This window comes from Rhinolophus hipposideros, assembly GCF_964194185.1.
Source record: "Rhinolophus hipposideros genome assembly, chromosome: 1".
Classification (NCBI taxonomy): domain Eukaryota; kingdom Metazoa; phylum Chordata; class Mammalia; order Chiroptera; family Rhinolophidae; genus Rhinolophus; species Rhinolophus hipposideros.
This window is the reverse complement of record NC_138047.1, coordinates 70,615,123-70,640,598: the sequence shown is the minus strand read 5'-3', so window position 1 is coordinate 70,640,598 and position 25,476 is coordinate 70,615,123. Positions and strand designations below refer to the sequence as shown.

General features: G+C 38.7%; 1 protein-coding gene across 4 annotated transcripts in view; it reads right to left on the bottom strand.

The window, feature by feature from the left end:
* Window positions 1-9,670: 9,670 nt before the first annotated feature.
* BMPR1B (bone morphogenetic protein receptor type 1B) overlaps window positions 9,671-25,476 on the bottom strand; it is a 368,245-nt gene continuing 352,439 nt past the window's right edge. For 3 of the 4 annotated variants that reach the window (XM_081056908.1, XM_081056910.1, XM_081056907.1), the window contains 3 exons: window positions 17,215-17,390; window positions 13,205-13,335; window positions 11,257-11,701 (listed from right to left, as the gene is read on the bottom strand). In XM_081056908.1, coding sequence (XP_080913034.1) covers window positions 11,576-11,701; window positions 13,205-13,335; window positions 17,215-17,390 — 433 coding nt within the window. In that variant the 3' untranslated portion in view covers window positions 11,257-11,575. Of the gene's footprint in view, window positions 11,702-13,204; window positions 13,336-17,214; window positions 17,391-25,476 lie in introns of all 4 variants that reach the window. The other variant, XM_081056909.1, reaches the window with a different exon arrangement.

Sequence of the window (25,476 nt, the reverse complement as noted above, 5' to 3'; positions counted from 1 at the left end):
AAAGGAGGAGAAAAGAGAGCTATTTTCCACTGCAGCATCTTGAAATAACTTCTGAAGATTGATCACCATTACTGGTTCTCATCTATGGAAATCAAGAATTAGAAATCTGAAGGACGCTCAAAGGAATGTCCATGCCTAGTGCAAAGTAGAAGCAAGAAAATATGTGGCTATCCAAATACATCAATTCAGAACTTGAATTAGAAAAAAAGCCACTAAACAGTCATCAACACAGAAATATTGAACATAGCAAGAACTATATTATCAAAGCCATTGAGGGCTTTTGGGGTTCATTTCAAACACTTTGTATTTTTTGTTCAACCTCCCAGCACCAGAAACAGCAAGAGTGGTTGATTCCTTATAAGCAAGGTACTTAACTGTCATGGAACAGTGTTATGTTCCCTAGCAAGAGAATGGCAACCTCCATCATACAATGCACCATGTCAAATGATTTTCACGATGAATTCTGATTTCCTTCTTCCTTGGAGTCAAGTAATAGCTGTTAGATGGCTCTCAGACGTGTAAGGTCCATACACAACAGTTCATTTCATAGGGAGCCACTTCTTCAACCATTGTATGTTACACATCCTGCCGTTCATTCCTAGGGCTTCTGTAGAGCTTGTGAGAAAAGACTGGCTTCATTTGGAAGGGAAAACCTATCACTTGTGCGTGGTGCCATCTAGTGGTGTGTAACACAATCTACCCCGAGTTGAATATAAAAACTAAAAGTTTGGCAAAGGGAATGAATACCTGCAGAGTCAATAGGCCGTTTATGACAAATCAATGTGGGGAAATTTTCACTTCAAATAAGTTTTCTTATTCTCACATGTTGTTCACTTAAGTTACCCATATCAAAAATTGCATGTCATTATGAGCCTAGTACGTCATCAATTCATTCATACACGACATGTCTCAACTTGGTTTTTGGTAATAGAAATACACAAAAATCTATACGAAACATTTTTCATTGGGCTTTATATGTTTTAAATCTCCTTATTTCTGGTTCTCTAATACTTATGTTTGGAAATGTAAGAAGCATCCACTTGGAAAGAAGTAAGTTTTATATATGCAAATGAGAATACTATGTCTAAGGAAGTAAAAAAATATGGTTTGTAATCAAGGAGAAGAAAGAGGCTTCCTTTCTTCTGAATTTGGGGATCTAAAGGCAGAGGTTTCATCCAGTTTCATTTTCTTTTTTCCACACTCGTTCAGATTTCTTTAAAGTACGCTGGAAGGAACAGAAGTTGGATTCTGAATTGATAACTGGGCATAAAGTGATGCCAAACACGTAACACCAAGGTCCTCACAGCTAACAGCCTTTTCACACACAGCATGAATACCAACGTGGATTCCTACCTTAGTTACACAGAAAAACCCATTCTCATGTGAGTAGCTTACACTACTCACGTGTTCTTCCAAGGCAGGACAATATTTTGCGTGAGGTGCCCAATATTAAACTACATGATCATTAGCCATTTTCATATATATTATCATTTTGTAGATTTTAATCTCACAAGTCTCAAATAGGAGAGCCATTCTTTAGGAAGATACCATGGAGACTGAGTTCAGGATACTCTGGAAACCACACATTCAAATAATATTTTTGAAAGGTATTTCTCCTGTAAGATATCTAAAGGTAAGCATTCAGATAGTAGAATCTAAACTTTTTTACTTTTTTTGGAGAGGAGCAAACCGGCTCTTATCTTATGTATCCTTACCTGTGTCTGTGTCAGGGACACAGCAGCTGTGCTCTCTATCGACTTGCTCTCTGTCATAAATGTATGAGGAAGGGAGCCAGTAAGGTGATCACTGTCTCCCCAGAATTCACAAGCCTTTGCCTCTATAAGGTCTGCCCCTATGGGGTCAAGGAAATGAAAACCATGTAAAGACCTGTAAGAGAGTGTACAGAAGGTGGAAAAGTTTACTTGTTGAATTATCAGCCTTCAGATTGAAAGTGAGCTTTAGCTTTTGCTCTTTGCACTAGTTATCAGTTTCACTTAGAAGACCTCAGTGCAAACCCAATGCTGATGAGAGAAAATACAACCAAGGGAACAGCTGAAATGAAATTGGGTTTTAGCTATCTTCTTTGGAAAGAGGAGATTTTGTGAGTAAGAAAGTCTGCGCTTAAAGCCGATTATTTACAAAGATGATAATGGTCAATGAGCATTAGAATTTATAGATCCAATAAAGGAAATATTTTTATTATTATCTCAAGGTAATAATTTTTTTTTAAAACCTTTCGAGTGCCTCATAGGACCAACTATTACACTTTGGTGTTTTTTTTGTATATTTTTTTTGAACTGTACTGAGCTAATGTTGACTGAAATTCTTAGAACTTTGCCTCTGTGCAATGAAGTGCTGTTTCTCTACCCTAAGAAATCTATTTGTATAATCTCTGGCTGTACTTATCACTTTGAAAGATTTCCCTTGTATCTCTCAAAAAATATTTTAATGGAGTAAGTCATAAGGGGAATAAAAATATTGTAGCCAATGTTAACTTAAACTTGTGTCCATACAGGTCAGGTAACCAAATGGAGTCATAAATATTTCCAGAATTCATGACTGAAAACCTGCTACTTTTGAAAAGTAGGGAGATGGCCTTGTATATCACTGGGTGGGTTTTCTCTACAGACTGTAAGTCTAACCATGAATTTCCTGATCCTTTAGTTTTATCAGCCTTATGGTTGCCCCCATTTTCAGAAATTCTATCTTAAAAATTTGTCTTCAGAAAAGTTCATGGCTCCCAGATTTTCCAGTGGGCTTATCATCTCCTTGTATTGATCTGTGATGGGATATTAATGGGTTCATTCAACCAAATGTAATGTATTTCCCAGACCTATTTTAGCATGGTTAAGGAAGGTATCACCAGGACAACAGACAGGAATTCCACAAATGGACTAGCACACAAAGCCAAGCGGGTATAAGAGGCTATTTCCCATCCTGTTGTCCACTAGACTCTTGAGTACTGATGAGATCTGTCCAGAGATCTTCTGGAATCCCAAGTCAGGATTCCCTGCAGAACATCTTGAGAGTCGTAGCCCATCAGTTGTAGAGTAGAAAACAAGAAAGCTGCCTTGAGATATCATCAGCTGCCCACCAGCCAAAGCATTCACTACTATATACCAGCCTCTCCGTGTGCCATTTCAGATTTGTGCCTCAGCAAAATTAACTCTCAAGACCATGACACCAGACAGTCTCTTTCTGATATACCTAAATCCTGTGTGTCATCATCCTTCAATTCAAAAGGTCCACCACAATTGGCACTGTTAGACCTGTTGTTGAACTCGATGGTACTTACCCAGGGAAATGACCCTGGAGGTCAGAATCGTAGGCAGGTTTTGCTGATCAGCAGCCTAAGGGAGATGATCCCTTGGCCTCTGAACCTCAGCATAGCAGTGAGGCAACATCCAACAATCATGACCTGAACTATGTTCCCTACGTTAAAACAAACCTGTTGTGGAATCGCATAAAAGAGCAAGAAATCTACAGCCAGTGGAAAAGGCCTTTGCCCTTTTATATTCGTAAGGTCTCTGATGACACCTGCTCATGTAAGTTTAAAACGCAAATGGATATTCTTCCAGGCCTTGGGGAAGAGAGAGGACAGCAATCAGGACGAGGTGGACATGTGATTTGCGATTAGCGTTCTCCTTTCATTTGTTCCCAGACCTTGTATTGGTAGTGAAGCCTTCACCCTCGGGACAGGGAGCATGTAGCCCAGCTGCAGGGAGCATGCTCACCCCACATGTGCCGGATGCCACAGGGCTGTGTGTGTTCACTAAGTTTAATGTCGTGCTGTGATAAGTAGGTGACTTTTCTCTTTGCTCTTTCTAAAGAAGACAACCTATGTTTGTCTGAGGAAAAGTCCCGGCAGTCTGTGCTGAAGAGCCTGTGTCATCCACCCGCTGTTCACTTTGAACTGTTCAACTGTAGAAATGTCAGATGGAGGTTTCGTGCTTTGTCCTTTTCCTTTTTTTAAAACCCAACAATACAACATTGGCTTTTCAGCTATGGAACACTTCTGTTGTTGTGGAATTCCCTCTTGCTATATCTTCTATGCAATTCCTTTTCTAGAAAAACCCTGGTGGAGGAGGAGAGCTCCCTGGGCATCCTGCCCACCACGTCGCTGTGTGGCAGAGGTGAGGGGGTACCAGCTCTGGGTGTGCCTCTGCTCTCTCCCTGGCTGCCGCTCCCCATTTTCCTGCAGTCCCCTTGGTTTGTAAATTGCCTGCATTTATTCTGCCAGCCAACATGTACAAAATGTAAGAAATAATTTTTAAACAGGTAATAAATTATATTTATAAGCAATGGAGAATGCTGCCTCCATCATTTCTTCGTAGCAAGGCTTCCTCCATGTGAAGGACCACCATGTTTCCTCAGCAGGACACACAGCTCTCGGATTCTGCATCGATGGCAATCACCACCTCCCCCAGGCACAGGATGAGGTTCTAGAACGGTGCTTCTCAAGCCTCTCTGTATATTGCAATCACTTGAGGAGCTTTAAAAAATACCAGTGCCTGGGTCCCACGCCCAGAGATTCTGATTTCATGGTTCTGGGGTGTAGTTTGGGCTGTGAGGGTTTTTAAAGCTCCCAGGTGATACTAATAAACAATTTAGGGGGAGAACCAGAGTCTTAGAACTGCTGCATTAGATGCCCCAGGCAGCTTGGGACTAAAGAAAGTATGAGGTCCCACCCTCAGGGATCTGATTTTAAATGAAGCTTACAAATCACTGCACTAATAGGTGGGAGATGAAAGGGGAACCCAGTAACACATGATGCTCGGGGCTCCAGCGAATGCCACACAAACATGTTCACCTTAGTGCAGGACACCCGGCCCTCCCTTGGGTGAGCAGGAGAAAGGCTCCAGGTGTACAGCGGGAAGCAGCTAAGAAAGGGAGGGAGGGGAGCAAAGGCAGCCCCTTCTCAGCGAGAGAACAACAGTGGCCCCTTGAACAAGATGCGTTTGAACTGTACATCCACTTATATGTGGATTTTTTAAGAGTAAATACTGTAAACATATCTTGTCTTCTTATGATTTGCTTAGTAACATTTTATTTTACTTAAATTACTTGATTAAGAGACAGTATATAATACATACAACATACAAAGCATGTAAATTGACAGCTTATGTTATTGGTAAGGCTTCTGGTCAACAGTAGGCTATAAGTAGTTAAGTTTTGGGGGAGTCGAAAGTTATATGTGGATTTTTTCCTGGGCATTCACTGCTCCTAACCTTCACATTGTTCAAGGTTCAACAGCGCTGGGAGAACGTGCTCAGATGGTCTGCAACCAGCCGGCACTCCTAATCGGCCAGAGTATTTGTGAACAATTGGACCAACACTAAAAAACTGCCCCCTCCTGGGGGCTGGGAGACAGTGACCTAAGACTGATTCCAACCTGAGGTCACAAACTTGAATGTTTGTCAGGGCTAAGGAAGCAGTGACAATATGTAAACAAAAGGGAGAAGTGGGCCCGGTGGCTGAACTAGAGAACTCAACTCCATCTGAAAGAATGAAAATTCAGTTAAAGAACAACAATACTTCAGAAAGAAAACACATGGTAGCACAGACTCAGTCCAATACCACCCAGTGACCTCTAATTTGGAGCTTTGGTACCCGGGATTCCTGTTGGGAAAGCTGAACCTAGGAGAGCATGGAAACATTTTCAAAGTCAAGTGAGGGCTCCAACTGAAACCCGGTCTGAGTTGAGGTCATTGGCAAGTTCTGAGACTTGGCCACCCTCTGTGTCTCTCCATCTGTGCCAGTACGTGGACACCGTACAAAGAAACTTCACTGATCCCACAGGCCTCTGTAGCCTAATTAGTATCAGAATATAGGGTAGGAATATTTTGCAGAAATAACAGTCCTTCTGAGAGTGGGGTCATCTGTACCTCGTTGCTGTGACCGGAAGGAATTACCAAGCTTGCAACATATACAATGGCCAGTGCCAAGAGAAAAACCTGTTCTTTGCTTGAATTACTACATATCTGCCTTTGACAACCATGAAAGCCCACAGCGTAGACAAGGTGGGTAAAAAGAGGGTGGGAGAGGTATACCCACAGCAACTCTGGCTTGTTTTAAATATTGCTCGTTTTATATCCTATAAAACTAATGTCAGTAAGGAAAAGCAATATTTATGAGGACTTGCTGTGTGCCTAGCATGGGGTCTTCAATACTTCACATACTCACCTCATTTGTTCCTAATAAGAGCCCTACAAGGTGGGTATTTTTATCCTAATTTACAGGGGGTGGGGGAGATTGGAGCTCAGATTGTGTATGTACTTCCACAGAAATGAGAAAGTGAAAACCATGGGATGTGAACCAAGTCAATCAGAATCCCAAGGCTGGGATGACTTCTCTTGGCATAAGTGCAGCTGCCTGAACACAGCCAATCACACAAAAACTTGGAGTCTGAGATGCAAGCTTTCCTTTACTCTCCATGCCCAAACAATTCTAGATTTCCTCTCTCCTGATCCAGTCTCCAATGGATCCCCTCAAAACCAAACTTTCCACTCTGCCTGGCCTCCAGGATTCACAATCCATGGAAAAATAACCCTTTCCCTCTCCCTCTCCAGAGGGTTTTCTCTTCCCTCGGGACACTGTTTCAGGGACAACAGCTGTAGCCTCCATTCTTTCGAATCCCAGGTACCTCACAGTTGGGATGAAGCATGGAATCTTTCTCATACTGTTCTGTTGCTTCCAGATCATTGCTCTGGCATAAAACCCCACTCCTTTGCACCTCTGCCCATCAGCCCCTACCAGCCTCTGTCTCTACTCTTCGCCCCACACTGACTGCCCACCCATTCTCCTGTGGTCCTGGAGACTTCTGCCTCACAATCTTCTTCTTAGACTGCCACCATCCTGCGGGGCTTCAAAACCCACAAGACCAATCCAAGGCCTGGCTTTTGGGTTCCTTTTTCATCACCAGTTATCTTGTTCACTAACTAAACACCACTCTGGTGATCACACCCTTAGTCTGTGCTTAGTCTCACTGCTTTCTCTTTGGATCTTCATTCTGACCACAGGAACTGTACCACTTCAACACCACCAGGGATCCCTGTCCTTTGACCCGTCAGCTGCCTCCTCTATAATCCCTTCTGTACTCTGGACCACATCACCATCCCCTTAATGATGATATCTTTATTTTCCATGACCCTTGCTCCATATGCCTGATAAACCCCAACCCTGAATGAATCCAATTGTTGCAGTCTCCATGTCTACATTTGGGTTGCAGATAGCAAAATAAAATCATAAAGCTACATAGAAAAGTATCATTGTGAATTGATAATAACAGTTAATGTTTAGGAATGGTTGAGTGCCTACCTCATGCATGGTACACAGATATTGCATTTCATCTTCAGAACACTCTATACAGTAAGTATCAGTATTACCCTCATCTTTAAGAAGAAGAACCTGAGTCTTCGAGAGGTCAAAACATGCCTATTGTCACTCACCTGAAGGAATGAGTGAGCCTGGAGTCACACACAGGCTGTCTGGTAGTCCAGAGGCCACACTCTCGGCCACTAAGACACTCATTATTATTCATCTCAATTGGGCCCTTGGTGTTGCCCATAACCATCTGGCTGTAATTTCCCACAGAATTTTAAATCTTCTCACTTCTCTTAAACCACTGACTTCCCTACATTTCTCTCACTCTCAACAGATGACTATACCTCCCAATTACAGAGAAAATAGAAGCCATCGGACCATTTTTCTTGCTCTCCTGTCACCAAATGTACAAACTTACCTGCATCACTTTTCATGGCTGACTTCCCACCTGTTACAATGCGATATTTTCAAAGACAAAGAAAAGGCACAACTATAAGATAACAGACATTTTCTTTCCAAGGGGAGAATGAAACCGTTTTATTTGGGGGAATGTTCAAACAAAGCCATATACAATTTGTAACAAATACAATACAACTGTTTGTTCCCTAGTCCTGAATAATTACAGTATATACAAATTCAGTAAGGCACTGGTTCCCCAAAAGAGCACAAATGAGTCTTCTTTTGAAAAAGACAACAAAACCCTTTATATACTGCCAACCCTTCTCCAAAAAATATGGCATTTTTTTTTAGTTTGTTTTATAACAGGAATCATAATTGCTAAATTAAATCACTTCTGATGCTATTTCTTTGATTTCCACTGCTATATGACTGAGATTTCTAAGGAGATATAACTACAGAACTATTCAAGTTTAAAAATTGTACTTCTTTCAGTCTCTGTCCACCTACAAACAAAGAACCAGAACAGACCAACAACATAAAACACTGTAACTTCTAATGAATATGCATGACTCTCGGAACATAAAATTCAGCTGTTATTCAGTTCTTGCCATATCTGACTACACAACTGAAACAAAGAATTTCCTATAAATAAAGTCTTAGCATGTTTTCTAAGAAGCTTAATGTTTTGAGAATAAAAAGAATGGTCACGAGTGACTTTTGAGCGGGGCTTTCCAGGAAATCAAAGGCCTGTCACCTCACACACAATGTTCATAGCACTGTCACTTGTGATTTAACAATCTACACACTTTCATAAATAAATATTATGTTTCATTTAGTACTTTATCATCCATAATATTTTACTCTCTAATCCACAAAATGGAGTTGTGCCAGACTCCAAACTGAACATAATATTTATATATACATATATTTATATAATATATACACACATACATAAACTATAAACCTGAACATCTTAGCATACAAAACTTATATTAGCTAGCAACTAATATTTTAGGATTCCTTTAGAGGAGAGCAACTAGCAGAAAATCTTAGTCTTTGAAATATTTCTGATAGTAAGAAATCAAGTACTCTTTAATTTCCAGGTTCCCACTTACTCTATTGAAAGACAAAACAAAAAATAAAATAAAATTCACTTCTGAGCGACTAGAAATTCAAAAATCAAAATGGATTATTTGGAAGTGAGTAGGTAGTCTCTTTAAGGACAATTTAGTATTCCCTAAGTAAGCTGGATTTTGGTAAGACACAGAGAAAAATCTACTCATAAATAAATTCTAGTTTCACTGAAAGACTATAACAATTAAAAGAGTCTTCTGAAGTATCTCAGGAATAATTTTTAAATGTTCATTGTGAGTAAATCAAGTTGAGGATTAGAAAGTAAGCTATCGATTTTTCCAAAGCAACTAAACAAAATAATGTAAAAGAAATTTCCTTCCATTCTTCATTGGAACCAACATCTCCCTAGAAATCTAGTTTACTTTCAAATCATCACCTGGCCACAAAATATTCTGATTTGAAATTATCCATGTATAAAACTTACCAAAAAAGAACATACATTTTTATCTAAGAGATAAGTCCAATCTCTCTTAAATTTAGAGAAAGTCAAGGAACAAAAACATGTGCCCACTTAACCCGCATAAATGTTCACTTATTTGTTTGTAGATGATCTGATTAGAAACAATGAAGTTTCTCTCCACGGCTCAGATGATCATCACACTTAGTTCCAGCCACATATTCTTTCTAAGTTATCATAAAGAACACAATTTCACACAAGAGAAAAGGAACCTTTACACTGCTATTTTGGTTATTTAAATATCACCAAAAGCAGTATTCTGATTACAATCGTATTTGGAAACAACTGTTTTTAATCTTTGAGAAAAACAGAAATTGTATTCGTATTTAGGAATTAAGAAAATCTTCTTTCTTTGTTGCAAACAAAATGTGGCTATGAAGCATTGGGAAGTGAATGCTGAATATAGAACACTATTTCTTCTTATGATTTCCCCAAATGTAAGCACAGCTCACAACCACTCTCTGCTCTAGGATGTTTTCTGAATGAATAAGTCACCAGCTGCAAGCCTATTTCAGAAGTGAGGAAAACATTTTCTCATTTTTCATGCAGCTGTCAAATTTTCAAAAAACTTCCCTCCTTCAGTTACAAAGTGGTGAAAATGTGTTATAAAACACTGCCCCCTGGAGTGCCGTGGAAGGAACGCCTTCCTTAAAAAGGCCAAAGGGTAGTACTTCTGAATTCTTTATTGAACTCTACAGAATTTCTAAGAAGCAAAAGAAAACCGTAGTAAGGAAATGTAAATGAATAAAGGTGAGAGGGATGTGTACAATTTTAAATTATATGTTCCTGTTGCTAAGGCATATTGGCTCTCTGAACAATTTGACATATGTTGTTCAAAAGTTAAAACCCCATAGAAATGAGTAGGTGAAGAGATGTTTTGCACAAGTGCCTCAAAATATATAAAAATAATAAATTAAAAAGTGAATTGAACATCATGAGAATAAAATAAAATAGAGTTAGCATTCCTAAGATGTGAAATTATCACTTAAGATGTCCATACTCGATTCATATCTATTCTAGAATAATATATCACAGCAGCCATACGTAATATTTTGGGGCCTCCACTGAGTCTCCTCTGTTGTCGCATTTGGAGGTTATATTTATCTATTTTAAAATTAAAATTTAGTTAGATTAACCTCACATATGCTTCCTTCCATTAATTCAGACAAAAAAGAGACAATAACAAATGAAACCAGCTTTATCTATACAAAGTAAAGTGTGCATACTTTTCCCCTTGTGCTTCTGAGATTGGCTCTTCTGAATATATAAGAAACAAGCCACCCACCTTCATCCTCTTCTTTACAGATAGTCTTCTTACAACATGCGAGCAAATTATATCTATTTTAAAATGTCTTGTGTTCAACACAACTGATGGCAATTTTATTTAATGCTGACCCTTACATTTAAGAGATCAAAAGCATGCATGGGTCAGTTCTCTGCACATAAAAAAAGAGCTTTGTTTGTGTTTAATGAATAAAAGAAGGGATTTTACCATGAAAGATATGCCTAACAGAAACACAAAGTATTCCGAAGAATAACATGGACACTTAACTTCTAACATGGTCACATAAAATCTTCATTTGTTCCATATCATCTGAAGCTGCAAAAGGTCTCCTGCAGGAACCCCAAAATGTGGTCCCAGACAGGTGGTGTTTGTATCCAGGTGCATTCACATTGCTGTGGCAGCCAGCCCCCAGAGCAGGGCTGGCCAAAGTGGTCTGAGGAGGCAGGGGCAGGGGTTTTTCAGATTAGTTTCATTCTGTGTTCTCCAACTTCACAGACTGTCTTTTGGTTCGTAGAGTGCAACAGGATTTTACCAATGAAGACACACATATCTTAATTTATCTTCCAGCAGAATTTCTGGGAAGAATTTTCTTTGTTATTATTTAAACTATAATAGTATAAACCTTAAAAACATCTAAATTATTTTGTTTTTTTATTTTGGCAAAACTAAAGCATCTCTTGAAAAGAAAAAAAAAGGCAATCCCAAAATACAGGGCTTTCTTAGAAAGCAACATGCATCATATCTTGAACAAGTTACCCGAGCGGTTTCTCCCTCCTACAAACAGACACGATGACTGTGTTTCTGGGAACTTCTCTGTCTTTGTCCAGGCTGCTCCCTGAGAGGTGAGGTTGGACCCACTGGGAAGCAGGACTACGTTCAAGGATTGTACTGTGGATGCTTCTGGAACATCTTTAGCTCTGCCCACAAACAGGTTATCTACTGGCTTTCTCCAGTGGTGCTGATTTTTCCCCCTCAAATCACAGTTTAATATCCTGGGACTCTGACATTTTGGCAAGTGTTTTCTTAACACGCAGGGCTGTCAGTCTCGATGCAGGATTGTGAGCCCAGCATTCCGTCATGAGCTTCCCCATCTGCCTTAGACACTGCAGGAAGAGAAGGGAAAATCGAGGGTAACGTTAGAGAAACTGTATTTATTATCTGCAAGGCTGGCACTTGATATCTGGCTTTTAGTTTGCGGTTTCTGAGGTTTGAATATATTTTTTAAAGATACTTTTTAAACCATGTAGATAAAAGTTCATAAATTTTCTTTGTCACGCAAATGTTAGATGACTAAAACAGATTTTCACAGCTTCCTTCTGATGGGACCAAGCAGGTGGTTTTGCAGATTGTAGAAGAGTGTCTTTGAAGTCAGTATTAAACAAATACAAAAATACCTAGGGAGTCTGTATTCCAGTCCACACTCCCAGATTGTTTCTAACACTTGATAAGCTTATATTTTTTAAATCTAATTTAATACTATTCAGACAAACATTGTTATTCCTAAATCACAGGTATCTGCTACAATAACAGCATCACACTGCCACATTTAACAAGATTAATGACCTGTGCAGAGCCTTGCTAAACTTTCTCCTGTGTTCTCCCGTGGTACATCAATTATTGGTCTTTATGTTGAAAAGCATAATTTCACTTCACTAGAAATCCTCAGTGAAGGAACGTGGGGTAATACCAGTGCCCATAACCACCTTCAAAATAATGTAACTCCAGCATCAGATAAAGTTTTCTGCACAGCTCATTGGAAAACATGCATTATTTAGAATGAACCAAAGGTTATTTTTAAATGTATTTAACACTGAAGAATTAGTTTATAAACAGTTCTCTGTCCATTTGTTTGCAGTGGCTTTGGTACATGTTTGATGAGTCTTCCCCCTTCCCCCTGGTATGCTTCAAACTCATCGCTGAATGTTCCAGCCTGTCAGAGCACTCCTGGATTTGGGTGAGTTTACAAGCTTCTGGGATGGATGGACAGAATGTGGAGCAGACGAAGCAGGAAAGGCCTGCCCCACTCATTTCCTCCATCTGAACAGCTCCTTTGCAGACGTAGTTAGGTTTTACGATCATGTCATGAGAACCTAGCTGCATGTGGATTCGTGCTAATGGTATCTCATCATCGTATTAACAAACATGCACAGTCCAGTCAGGCATCGCGACCAGTATCACTTCTGTGCATAGACAACTGGATTTTTCAGAAACCTATTTTTTCTTTCATTGAAATGAGAGAATGTTGTATGTGCATTTGTCGTGAAGAAAATTCATGATGTTTTAGAAACGCATACACAGAAAAATAATAGCCTTTATGAAAATGTCAGGACATCACAAATAAATGCAACAATGTTATTTGTTAATGCAGGCTAAATGTTAAGCCACTTCAATATATTTCGGACGTGGCCAAATCAAATTAGAAAAAAAGGGACAAGTAATTTATCATACTACACTTTGCTCCATGTAAATCACTGGAGTGAGGCACCATGACCATCACCATCCAAACAAAGAAGAAAAAGAATTCTGTAATGAGTATTTGGAGTTTGGGCAAAAAAGAGAAAAGTCTATTTTGAGGTTGGTTATCACATAGTTACTTCAAGCCTTACCTCATCGCTACTCCACCGGTTGGGGAATGACGGACGTAACTTCTTGATACACACAATCTCTCTCATGTCCTCATAGGAGGGATCACTGGGCACGAGATCATGATAGGGGAGCTGGTATTCTTCCACTATACCTGAAAATAGGGTGTCAGTATTACCTTTTTTCCGTGAAGTAAAAAAAAAAATCTAGCATACAAACTGTTCTCAAAGAAAAGTTCCGTCAGTACTAAAGACAAATTCAGGATGAAAAATTGCAAACTAAATCTTGAAAAACTGTGCCCAACTGATAATTTAATTTTCAAAATGACTAGGAAGCCTAACGAAGCATCTTATTGTAGGTCTTCAAGCCTTTTTTCTAATTTCCAAAAGCTAAGTAAGACAAGCATCTCCACTTGATTTCCAATTGTATAAAAGCTCTTGCGTGCTAAATTAAAAACAAATCTATATTAAATCTCAACGCAAATTTGGCAGACACGGCCCCAACTCATACTGCATAATGTGTGATTGTTTCTATTACTGCAGTATGAGATTGTGAATTTCATAATAAATTTGGCAGTGTATTCTACTTGAACAAAATGTCAGATTTACATTTTTTTCTGCTTAATCATTAAGAATGTGTTTTTGCACATTTAAAATTTGGAAAATTACACACACCTAAAAATATTAACCATGATTTTTGAGGCATGAAGACTGTCTGTCTAATTTTTATTTTCTTCTTTAAATTTTGTGTACTTATCCGAACTTTCTACAAGGAGTACATGACTCTTAGAAAAAAATATATATATTTATTGTTAAACGAAGGGTTATGAAACACAAATCTATGTCATTTTTAGGGAAATGGCACTTATCACGCTAAATGTTATCTCATTTTTCCTGTACTTAATTTCTACCCTTTTCCTATTGTCCTTAAAACACAGGCTACTTGTGTCTTTGTTCTTCAGAGGATGCTGCTCCGAGCAGTCTCACTGGAGTACCCTTACTCCCTAAATCACCTTTTATAGAAATGTCACTGCTTTTTACCTGAACAAAATGACACCACCAGGTTGGCAGATTATCCAAGTATCAGTGGGGATAAATTCCTTGGGGATCTACTCTGACAAAATCTGGCATCTGTAGTACGCCCTCCAAAAAGTAAACATGTATACATGTTACATAAAACATGTATAATCAGAAAGGACCAGAAGGTTCAACAGTTTTCTTAGACCACTCCAACTCACCATGTAGTCTGTCCCCTGCTGAGATCGTACAGCATAAATTACATGTATTATCTACATTAACATTTCCTTCCACTGTGTTTCCTCTCTATATGAGATAACAGAAGCACAGGGTCTGACACACGGGAGATGCTCACTTCGTTTCAGTTCTTCCTCCCTTTCTGATTCTCAAGACAATGGTTCTGCACACATCTTGAGGGCAAGAACTATGTCTATCTTGCTCACCTCATATTTTCTCAGTGCCTAATGTGGGTGCCACTGCTGAGCTGGATTGATGAATGTACACTGGGATAGGTGTATATACACAAAAGACACAGAGCCAATTACATAAAACTATGACTTAATCAAAGTCTATGTTCAAACTATAGGCCTTATTCCTTTCTCCTTATCATGCAACTGCGATATCAGAATGTCCATATTAGCTGCCATTTAATTGTTTCCGAAACCTCAAAACTTTCTCTCTTTTCCTTCCCAAGTCTGAAAGGCCTATCTGGATGTGTCCAATTCACTCCAAAGTACCAGGACTAGAAAGACTAGCCTCAAACTTCCAACATCTTCATAAAGGAAAATATTGGAGAATAGAATTTTGTGTGCTTTGCCACTTGGGGAAAAACAAACAAAAACAAAACAAACAAAAAAACAAAACAAAACTCATTTGTTGAGAGTCTACGCTACACCAGGCATGAAGGTAGGTGTGCTATATATCCTTTTTACATTACTATTATTAAAGCATGGTTGACATACAATATTACATTAGTTTCAGGTATACATAGTGATTTTATATATATATACCTTATTAAATTCTTACAAGCACATTTATGAGACAGCATTACAGATGAGGAAATGGTTTTGAGAGATTAAGGAACTAGCCCAAGGCCACACGGTTTGTAGGGGTAGAGCTGGGAATCTCCCATCTCTGATAAATACATGACAATTTCATAGAGATAAGGTAACAGTTTAGTGCCTTTCAAGTCCCCAGAGGCAAAGATAGCCCTAGTAATACCTCAGCTTGGTTTTAAGCTGAGAATCATTTCTCCTATATTCTGGCTCACAGGCTTTCAAATATAGGCTTCTTGTGGTCCTATTTGCTTTAGATATCGAGAAAAAAATAATTAGAAAAAGAAATCTTGTACTCTCCTGCTCTATAAACCTATCTTAAATAGGTGTAAATATACTATTCAAAGAAAGGTCATCTACTGTTTATAAAACATGAAATCAAGGCATAGGCAATTAATTTATACCTTGGCTACTTCTTTTCTTTTTCATAATCATGATGGGAGATATATTCAATATCTGGCTATGAAAAATTTCCTACATTAACTTTCCTTTTGGACAAAAAGAGTTGTCTCACTTTAGAGAGAATATGTTCTATTTTAAATGAAACTTATTAGAGGCTCAAAATTCCCAGAGTGATTAGAAAGCACATTGTTATCACTGAAGATGATTTTCCTACAAAGTGTGAATGCCTATTGATTAGCTGTTTCTCCTTATGTTTAAATAAGTTAAGGCTCTACCAACCAAAATGAAAATTTAGAATAACAGCTAACATGTACTGAGTGCTACTTATGGTCAGACAGTTTTAATTCTTTTTACAGTCATTGAAACTTCACAATTGTCTTAGGTCGATATAATTTACCTCCTTCTTAAGGATGAGAAAACCGCACAAAGAAAAGTTTAATAACTTGTGAAAGGTTCATAGATAATAAACGGCAGGTCCAAAAACAAATGCCAGCCCTAGTTAAGTTTCCAGGAAAGTGAGTTTAACTGGCCATCATGAGGAGCAGCAGCAGCATCAGGGTTTCTTAACAAGCACAACCAGCAGTAGAACCATAAACAGTGTACTTGATACGAAAGAACCTAGAGTCTACTCAAAGACAGATTACATAGCAATAAGCAAATACTACAAGCAATACGACCTCTGAATACAGAGGGTGCCGAACAAAGTATAAACATTTTAAGGAAGGAAAAAACTATTAAAATTGTAATACTTAATATATACTGAAAACAAAAGATGAATACAAGTCACGCTTGACTTCTGCAATTACAAGAGGTACTCAAAGTGGTTACCATCAGCGTCCAGACACTTCTGATTATGGCAAAATACTGCTTGAGCAACGTTGACCAAAGTGTCCACTTGTATACACAAATTTTTGGCACCCTCTGGTATTTAAGGATGTCTTCTTATTTAGTTAGTCTTATTAGGGAATCCTTATGTTTGTAGAAAAATTATCATGACCAATAATAATATTCTTATGTTTTAATTTCCTTTTGATATAAACTGATGTTTCCAAACTGCTTTATGAGGAAGTTTTAAAGAAAGTCAAAGAAGTGGGTAAATTAAAAAAATGGGTGTCCCAGTCCACATGTACGTCTCTGACGTTACTTGCACAGAGAAGACACAGGAAATAGGGGATTGGAGTTGGGGATGGGGCCCAGAAGGTTGGTAATAAGAAGCTGGAAGGGGTGGGAAAGGGGGTTGACCTGATGGAGCAACTGCTAGAGAAAGAGATCAAGGGAGAAATGAAAGAATACATATAGTAGAAGGGGGAGAGCTTTGAAAAGCCAAAAGAAGTTGACAATGTGTCTAAAAGAGATTCCTCAGTAGAAGGCAGAGGGAAGGAGGCTATTCAAGATCATTCTAGGATGTGAAATATCATTTCCTGGGAGGATTGTGGCTGCATCAATAAAAAATACAGGGGAAAAGAAAAGAAAATCTGCTTGTGTGGACAACCTGATAACTTTGACTTCTGACCAGAACAAAGGATTGGTAGCAGCTTCAGCAGTATCATTGTTACTTACCTCCTGATACACATCTCCTAGCAACCTCCCAAAGGATGAGTCCAAAACTGTACATGTCAGCCATGATGTAAGACTGGAAGTGATTTCTATTCAAGCTCTCATCCAACACTTCTGGAGGCATATAGCGTTTGGTGCCAACTCGAGTGTTGGGTGGTATGTCAACTTCATTTGTATCACTAAGAAAAAAGTAAAACAGAGCACTATCAGCATTAAAGAGGACCAAGAAATGACAAATCAATGGGATTGATTCCTGAACCAAGGCTTTAGTGAAAGGCAGAGAAGGATATCTCCCTTCAGGGAATAACATTCCCTTGAAAAAGATGTCTTGCTAGAAGTTATACTAAATATTCACAAGCAAAAACCCAATGAGGATGATGTGAAATCAGAATGAAGCTGCAACATACAAGACTGCATGACCACTAGATTAAATGTAAACTCAAAATAATTGCTAAATATCTATTAAACGTGCACAGACCAATTTAGATTGTTTGAGACAATATTTTTTAAGCCAAGTGTTGTGAGGCTTTAAGATTTACAAACACATAAAAAGGGTGGGGAGGAGGACCAACAGATTTGCAAACATTTTACTTTGATAAGCAGGGGCCTATAAATAAAGCTTTCTACTATCACTATTATTTTGTAAATCAACAAATATTTTTAATAAAAGGAGGAAAGGAATGATTGAATACAATATCTTTAGCTTTATGAAAATTCCACAACAGGATCCATTTGTTATTACTTCCCATAGACTGGGAGGAAATTCATGATGGATGGACACCAGTCTGCAGATTGGCACTTGAGAACCACTGCCTTGGTGCCGTGAGCGGAAGCTGGAGTTCCAAAGCCATGTCTCAAAAAGGGTGAACTACTATCACTTGATAGGTTGACAATTAAAGATGAGATGTGTAAAATCGCTGCCAGCACAGAACTAAGCACAGTTGAAGTTGAATGAGAACTCCCACAATAGAAACTAGTGGAATTAAGAAGAGCAATAAACCTCAGTTTTGATGGATGAAGAAACTATGAAACAGAAAAGGTACAAAAACTCCATTATTAAACTGACTTTTGTGGAAAATCTTGCATAAACCTTCCTATCTCCTGATTCCTAAGAAAGTGTCTGTCTTTCTTCTCATCACACTCATTGACTCTCAAGTATTTACAAGCTTTTTCGTCCTCAACATTGAAAAGAGTCAGGCAGATAGACAATCACCTTTTATCATGCTGAGTCATAGACAAATACTGAATTTACCAAAACACTGGTGGCTTGTAGGGGAAAAAACAAACAAACAAACAAACAAAAACGCTGGGTTTGATCTTATTGCCTCAATCTCTATCTTCTAAAACATAAAATATGTAGCGTCATTTGGGAAAACTTAAAGGGCAGCAAATGTCCCTCTATATCTCAAAACTGTTTACATTTACTAAAACTTACAAATATAAAGCATCTTTCTTAGAACCTTTTAAAATTCATTTCTGGTTAAAATCCTTAATCTAACCTAAAGCTATTGTAGTAGAGGAGTCACCAGTGTACTCATTAGTCTCCTTGTGATCTTCTAGGAGCTACGACTTTGAAGGAGCCTATTTTCTTAAAATAAAAGTTAACATGTAAATTTTTTTAAATGAAAAACACTAAACAGCTGGTATTCCTTACCATCTGCAAATGTAAGTCTTAGTATTCTGGGCTCTTTTCTGACTAGGAAAAGAGGTTAAAACATGACTTCTTAATATTTATCCACATGGTATAATGAAAAATGTCATTTGTGTACCTAAATCGCAAATTGTAAGAAAGGAAAAGGAGCTATGAAGAGGCTTAATGATAAACTGGAAAATATCAGATTTAAAAAACGCTACAAAAGCTCCCCCTTCAAATATAAAGTAAGTTCTCTCCTCCTCTTCTACCAACTGAGGACACCTCTCCTGTGAACACACAGTGGCTATTTCATTAATGTGTTGCATGCATGTTAGAATTTATAATTTTGAGTCATTAGAGAAAGACAGTGGTGTCCCCAGGTAGAGGGTCTGCAGGTGGCAAGAAGCTGGTAAAGAGGCTAAATTATATTTCAGAACATGTAGTGGGGAAGGAAATCAAGAACAGTCTTAGCATGGGCCTTACAGGAGCGTATTTAGATCAAAGAGATAGCAACTGATCACAGTTGATAAAGATTTTAGGCAATTCCTTTCCATTTTTACTCTTAGCTCCTTAATGTTTTGTTTGGATGTGGGAGGTCAGAGAGAGCTAATGGAATATGTAATATCAAAATATCTTTTGGAAAACTGAAAGGTAACTGTTACCTAATGATAGAATTATGATTTGTGATGGCCAAACTATATATATATATATATATGTATATATATATACACACACACACACTATATATATACTATATATACTATATATATATATATATATATATATATATATATACACAGTTCATGTCTATACTCTCATTTTCTCAAACACTGAAAAACACACAATCAAGAATTTTTATTTTGTCCATCAAACTCCCCCAACACAGCTTCTTACACAAGCCAAGAATACTCAGCACTGCTGTCCCTGTCCATCTTGCTCTCCGCCCGCTAGGTGTTTTACCTCACAGTACCTGAATAAATATCCTCATCTTGTAGTATTTGAATAAATGTCTGTCTTCCTGCCTAAGGTTGTAATTTCTTCTCAGCCCTGAATATCTGTCATGACCATGTTGTATATCCCTGAAGAGTACAGCCCCAGTCTGTCTCCACTAATAGCGCTTTGCACATGGTAGGTAAATAATACACAAATAATACACTTTAAGTGAAAAAAAGGAAAATAATCTGTTTACAGTAAACTTCACTTTGGATAATTTAAAGAGAAATGTAAAACTCTATTAGGTATAGCTCATAAAATGAGACATTACTAATATTGAGAATAAATAGAATTTTGTTAGGCAAATTAACTTTGCAAAAGATGACTATTAACCTAATGGCAAACACTTTAGCACTACATTTAAACAGCAAACATGCTAATTATAAGTAATTTATATCTGATATTATAAAGTGTCTGATCCTCCAACACACAGAGCTCTGCCCCTTCTTCCCTTGGGAGTGTTTCTATACTTGAAAGGAATTAAACTACATTTCTCTCTCAGCTTTTCAGAAACATCATCTTACCTGTCCCAAATAAGGGCAGAGAAAAATTGAGGTCGGTAGTCTTCAAAACCACAAACAGAAATTAAAGTGAATGAATGCCGGGGCACCAAAAATAAAGGAAGAAAAAGAGAAAGGAAGTAGAGTCCGACGGCGCAGAACATGTAAGAATAGGGTATGGAGTAAGGAAGAAAACCACCAAGGAGAAATAAGGAAGCAGAAAAGGTCAGAGCGACTTCAGCTTTCTCCGGCTTTCTTTTCCATGGAGAGGCAAGGTGGAGTGAGAAATAAGGTTGGCAAAAAAAGATGGATACACACAAAGGGCAGAGTCGGGAAAAAGAACTCCAAACCCACAACATAGCCACTGCATTGGCTACTATATGTATATATATATGAATATATGTAGTCAAATTATAAAATCATATACAGGAAAGATAAATACCAACTTCAGGGTACTGGTTACTTCTGGAGGAATACAGGGGGATGAAAAAAAGGAGAAGAATGTAACAGGGCTATCTTGGACATTGTATTTATTTTAAAAAGAAAGACCAGATAAAATAAGGCAAATTGGTAACATTTGTTATAATGTTAAAGTATTAGGAGTGCCTCAATATTTTTATACTTTTCTGTATGTTTAAAATATAATTAAATACATTAAAAATAAAAAGAACTCAGCAGGATAAGTAACAAGGACAATGTACATTTCAACGACAAACGCATAAGACTATGAAAATTAGAAATCGTCTAAATAAACTAGACAAAATTACAAAGGTGAGTGTCCACCAAGGAGAACTGAAAATATTCCATCAAAACTGTGGGTGCTGTATTCACTACAGATGAAATGTGATCTCTCTTCTCCCTTCTCATGGAAAAGTACTGGAAATATTTGCACACAGGGGTCCTGATTGAAGAACTGAGTTTAGAGAATTACAGGGCTATTTGTATCCATTTGAGTTTTTATAATTAGTGCTTCCACTTGTCCCTGTTAATATGAGTACCACAGACTTAAGTAGAACTGGAAGAAAATAAACATGTAACTTGAACAAAATAAAATCAATTGAGGGATGTCAAGTAAATTCTTCCCAAGGAAAATAAAAAAAAATTATTTTGTTTTAGAATCACACTTTAATGGGTAATTTTCTTTGAGAACTTTAGCGACAGGAGAGCGGGAACAAATAAAACAAAAATGTCTAGAATTTTCTGAGTAAAAAAGAAAGAGCAACTTGGGAGGTTGAGATTTAAGGGCCAAGTCAACTAGGGAAAAGGGCGGGGGTAGGGGGGTTTCCCGTCTGGCCTAGAGTCATGACAAGATGTTAACCCTCTGCAGAGAAAACAAAAAAAAATCAGGAAACACATTCTGGTAACACAAAGTCTGTAACTAAATTTTATGCAATAGCCTGTAACACATCCTAGTAAAGATGTCTTCGACCTCGAGCTGCTGGTGCTTTGGGGCGAAAAGGGCCAGCAGCTACATCACGTGGAAAAGGTATAAGAGATATAGGAGCTATACGGCTGATAAGGCAGAGAGAAAAACAAATTCTTTCGGACGCACAGATTCGCTGTGAATAACGCTGAGCTCCCTACTGTATTAGGCAGGAGTGAGGATGACAACGTCTACATCTATTTGGGTTTTAAAATGCAAGGTGCCCTCAGCTAGGATTGCATAAAGAGGCATGAATACAAAGTTCATATTTCAGACCAAAGCCCCCTGGAAGACAGCAGTGTGATACAGGAACGCCAGGTGGTGCAGTAAGAGGTCTGTACTGGCGACCCAAAGGCCTCCAAGGTGTGTGCACACTTTGAGAGGCGCTTCTCACCAAGGACAACACACAGGTGAGAGCTCTCCAGGCAGCTGCTTCAGGCAGGGGGAAGGGAACAAAGACTTGGGCTCTATGAAACAGAGAGAGGTGCAGGGGAGGAAAAGATACAAAACCAAGATATTTCTCTTCTTTTCTGCAGGTGCCAGGGAGGGTCTGAGAGCAAAGGGGATGGAGAAGGCAATGCACCCACTGGGAGATGTATGTTCGCACTGACATTGTTTATACTTGTGTATACGGTGCTCACTGCAGTCGAGTTTCATGGCCACAGACAGTGCACCACCTAACTGCCTGCGAGGTCCCCTTCCATCCGGTACTGGGGCCTGGAGAGGTGGGTGCACCATTGGTTTCACAGTCATGGAGGGAGGGAATCAGAGAACTCCTGTTGATGCAGAGAGGCTGCAAGTGAAGCCTCCAGCTAGGATCCTGAATGTGCTGGCCTCAGGGGAGCAGGGTATGCCTTACACCCTCAGCGCCATGCACTGGATGACGGGCAGGCAAAAGACTTTTATACTGGTGGTAGAGAATGAAAGGGGGTTTCAAAAATACAGTATCCGTCTTAACCTTGTTTTATATTCAATATTTTCCATGTTAGTTAAGCTTCTTAATTATATATCCATAGCAGGAATTCTTACAAGTATTATGTAAAGAAAAAAGCCACTGCGTGGTTCAGCACAGTGGACATTCCCATCGGACCACCAACTGAAGGGAGAGGAGACTTTCTGAAAGTCACATGCAGAGCCCGCTGTGGCCATGACAGCCAGCATGGAGATGGCACTGCCGGCCCCAACAAGGTGGCTCTACCTCACTGAGCCTTTGGGCACTTGCGGGGGTCTTCTGCTGGATGCCTAAACCAGAGAGGAATGGGGAGAGAGGGAGAAGGGGGATAAAAAGGTAACAGAAAAAGAGGAGAAGCAAACATTTTTACACCCTTAATAATCGAAAAGCTTTTTAAAAAGTAGGAACTGAACTTTTAGGAACAGTGAAAGAAGGAGGGGGCATAAGGCATGTGAGGGAGGCCATTGGTTTGCTAGAGGTTTACAACTTGTATTTGAAATCAACCACACACGATATAGACTGGAGAATATTGACTCAGTTCCTAGAAAGACTACCAAAGCAAACAATTCCCATGAGTCTTTAGAAGAAGGGGCTATGCAGGTTTCTTTGTGTTTCCTGCAGCATCTTATAAGTAGCTATGGAAGTGATTTGCTGCACTGAGCTCTGCCTAGTCAGATGTTAACCAAAAAAGAGAGTTTCCTGCTGCACTTTTCAACAGGATTCACTGCTTTTATGATTAAATCCTGAAAAATCTCAGGCTTTCTTAGACACAAAACTTCAGAACTGAAAACTCTTCAACAGAAAGTGGATGTGGCTGCAGAAACCTTGACGGGGAGGGCTGACTCAGTCACTAATTAGCTTAGTTCTGTGACTTTGGCAAGTCATTTAGCCATGTCACTTTTCTCAAAAAAAAAACAAAACAAAACAAAAAACACTAAGTATACAAATCAGACATGGTGCTAAAAATAGCAACATCTGAGGAAATTTAGTGCCCTCTGGGCTAGGCCACTCTGTCTCCTTTGCACTCGGGCAATTTTGCACTTGACAATCACCAATTGGGAGATCTGGGTTATAGCCCACTCTTCATTGTAAGATTTCTATTTAAAATTTAATACCTGAGAGACCTAAGACAGGATTTATTTTCCCCCTAAGAAAACAGGGAACATTCATTATTCTGACACTGAAGTACCAGAGGGTTTGCTTGATCTTCTAGAGTAAAAAGTGAAAAGCTTTGTTAAGTTCCTTCAAGGGATTTCACATGTTATTGTTTTCTCCTCCCAAAGAGAGATTTGGGGTAATGATAATGTGTGCCACGACATCGCCCGGATTAAACCTCTGTTGGGCAGGAAATGCATCAGCAATTACACCATTTTCCAGAGAGTGTGTGAAGAAACCAATACAGGATAAAAAAAAAAAAAGAAAAAAGAAAAAAAGAAAAAAGAAAAAGTATGTGAGCAGGAAATCTCTAAAGCATAGTCTGCTATCTCCGTGCCTCTCAACTTCCCTGGGAACCTCCCACAGATGACTTAAGAGCCTGAGAGAACACTTACCATGTAGAAACCATGGCAAAGATTAAGTTCTCACAGGAAGGTCACATAAGAAGTCTGAGAACTCAAGACTGGGTTAGCTATGACCCCATTTGTAACAAAAGGCTCTAACTATTTGCATGTGTGCACATGTAGACACACCGCCCCAAAATACGAAAGTCAGGAAGAGAGTAGAAGCCAAAGAAACATAAAGCAAGGTTTTAAAGTGAGGCTCAAAAATTGAGAAGAACAAAGTTCCTTTGAAACATAGAAAATAAAAATATGAGAAAGACATCTGAAATTAACAAACACAACCTCCGTTTAACGGAAGAGAAAACTGAGGCCCAGAACAGTAAACGGTTCCAGAGTTACTCTTTAGCCATATGAAATCTGTGTATCCCACAGCCATCAGATGTACATCTGAGCCAGTGTCCTCGGATCTTTACTCGCTTGATGAACTAGTCTTTTTTGCCCAATAAATCTCCGCATTATCCCTTAAAGTACTCCCCTCCATTTCCCAGAATCAGGGTTTGCATGAAATTTAAGAGGTCCTTCAGTTCATTCCCCATATATTAAGCAGACTAAGCTTCAGAAATGTTATACTCACTTTCCTTGTTTGTTTTAAGGTCTATAAAGAAAATGAGTTCTCAATTACTTTTATATAGCCAACATTTATTGATTCAAAACCATGTTAGAATACCTATTATGGGTAAGTCACAATGGCATGTCAAATGGTAAATACATTAATTAATTTGGCATGGATCCTGCTCTGAAGCTGCCCAATGACTAGTAAAAACGATGAGGCATGTACTAAAATAAATATAATATCATCAGACAAGGGCCAGGAAATTACTACAGGAGTAGAAAACATGATGTCATTATTCCTAGCTGGGGGATGAGTAAAGTGACTGAAAGGCAACTTTGAGATTGGATTTATGTACATGGAGAAACAAGGGGCTTCCAATTAGAGCTGTGTAATCAACAGCAAGGCAATAGAAACATGTCTATGGAGGAAAAACACAAGTAGCTCAGTTTTCTTTCTTGCAGAAGAAAGCATACAAGTTGGAGAGTCTGTAGGATATAAAACTGGAAAGGTAGATTTAATCCAGAGTATGTAGGCTCTCTGGAGCTAAGAAAAGGTGCATTTTTTCCTTCACTCTGCAGTCCGTATGGAACCATTCCTTTATCCATTATACAAGATTTTACAGAAATACCTAAGTAATGGGCACCAAGGAAAG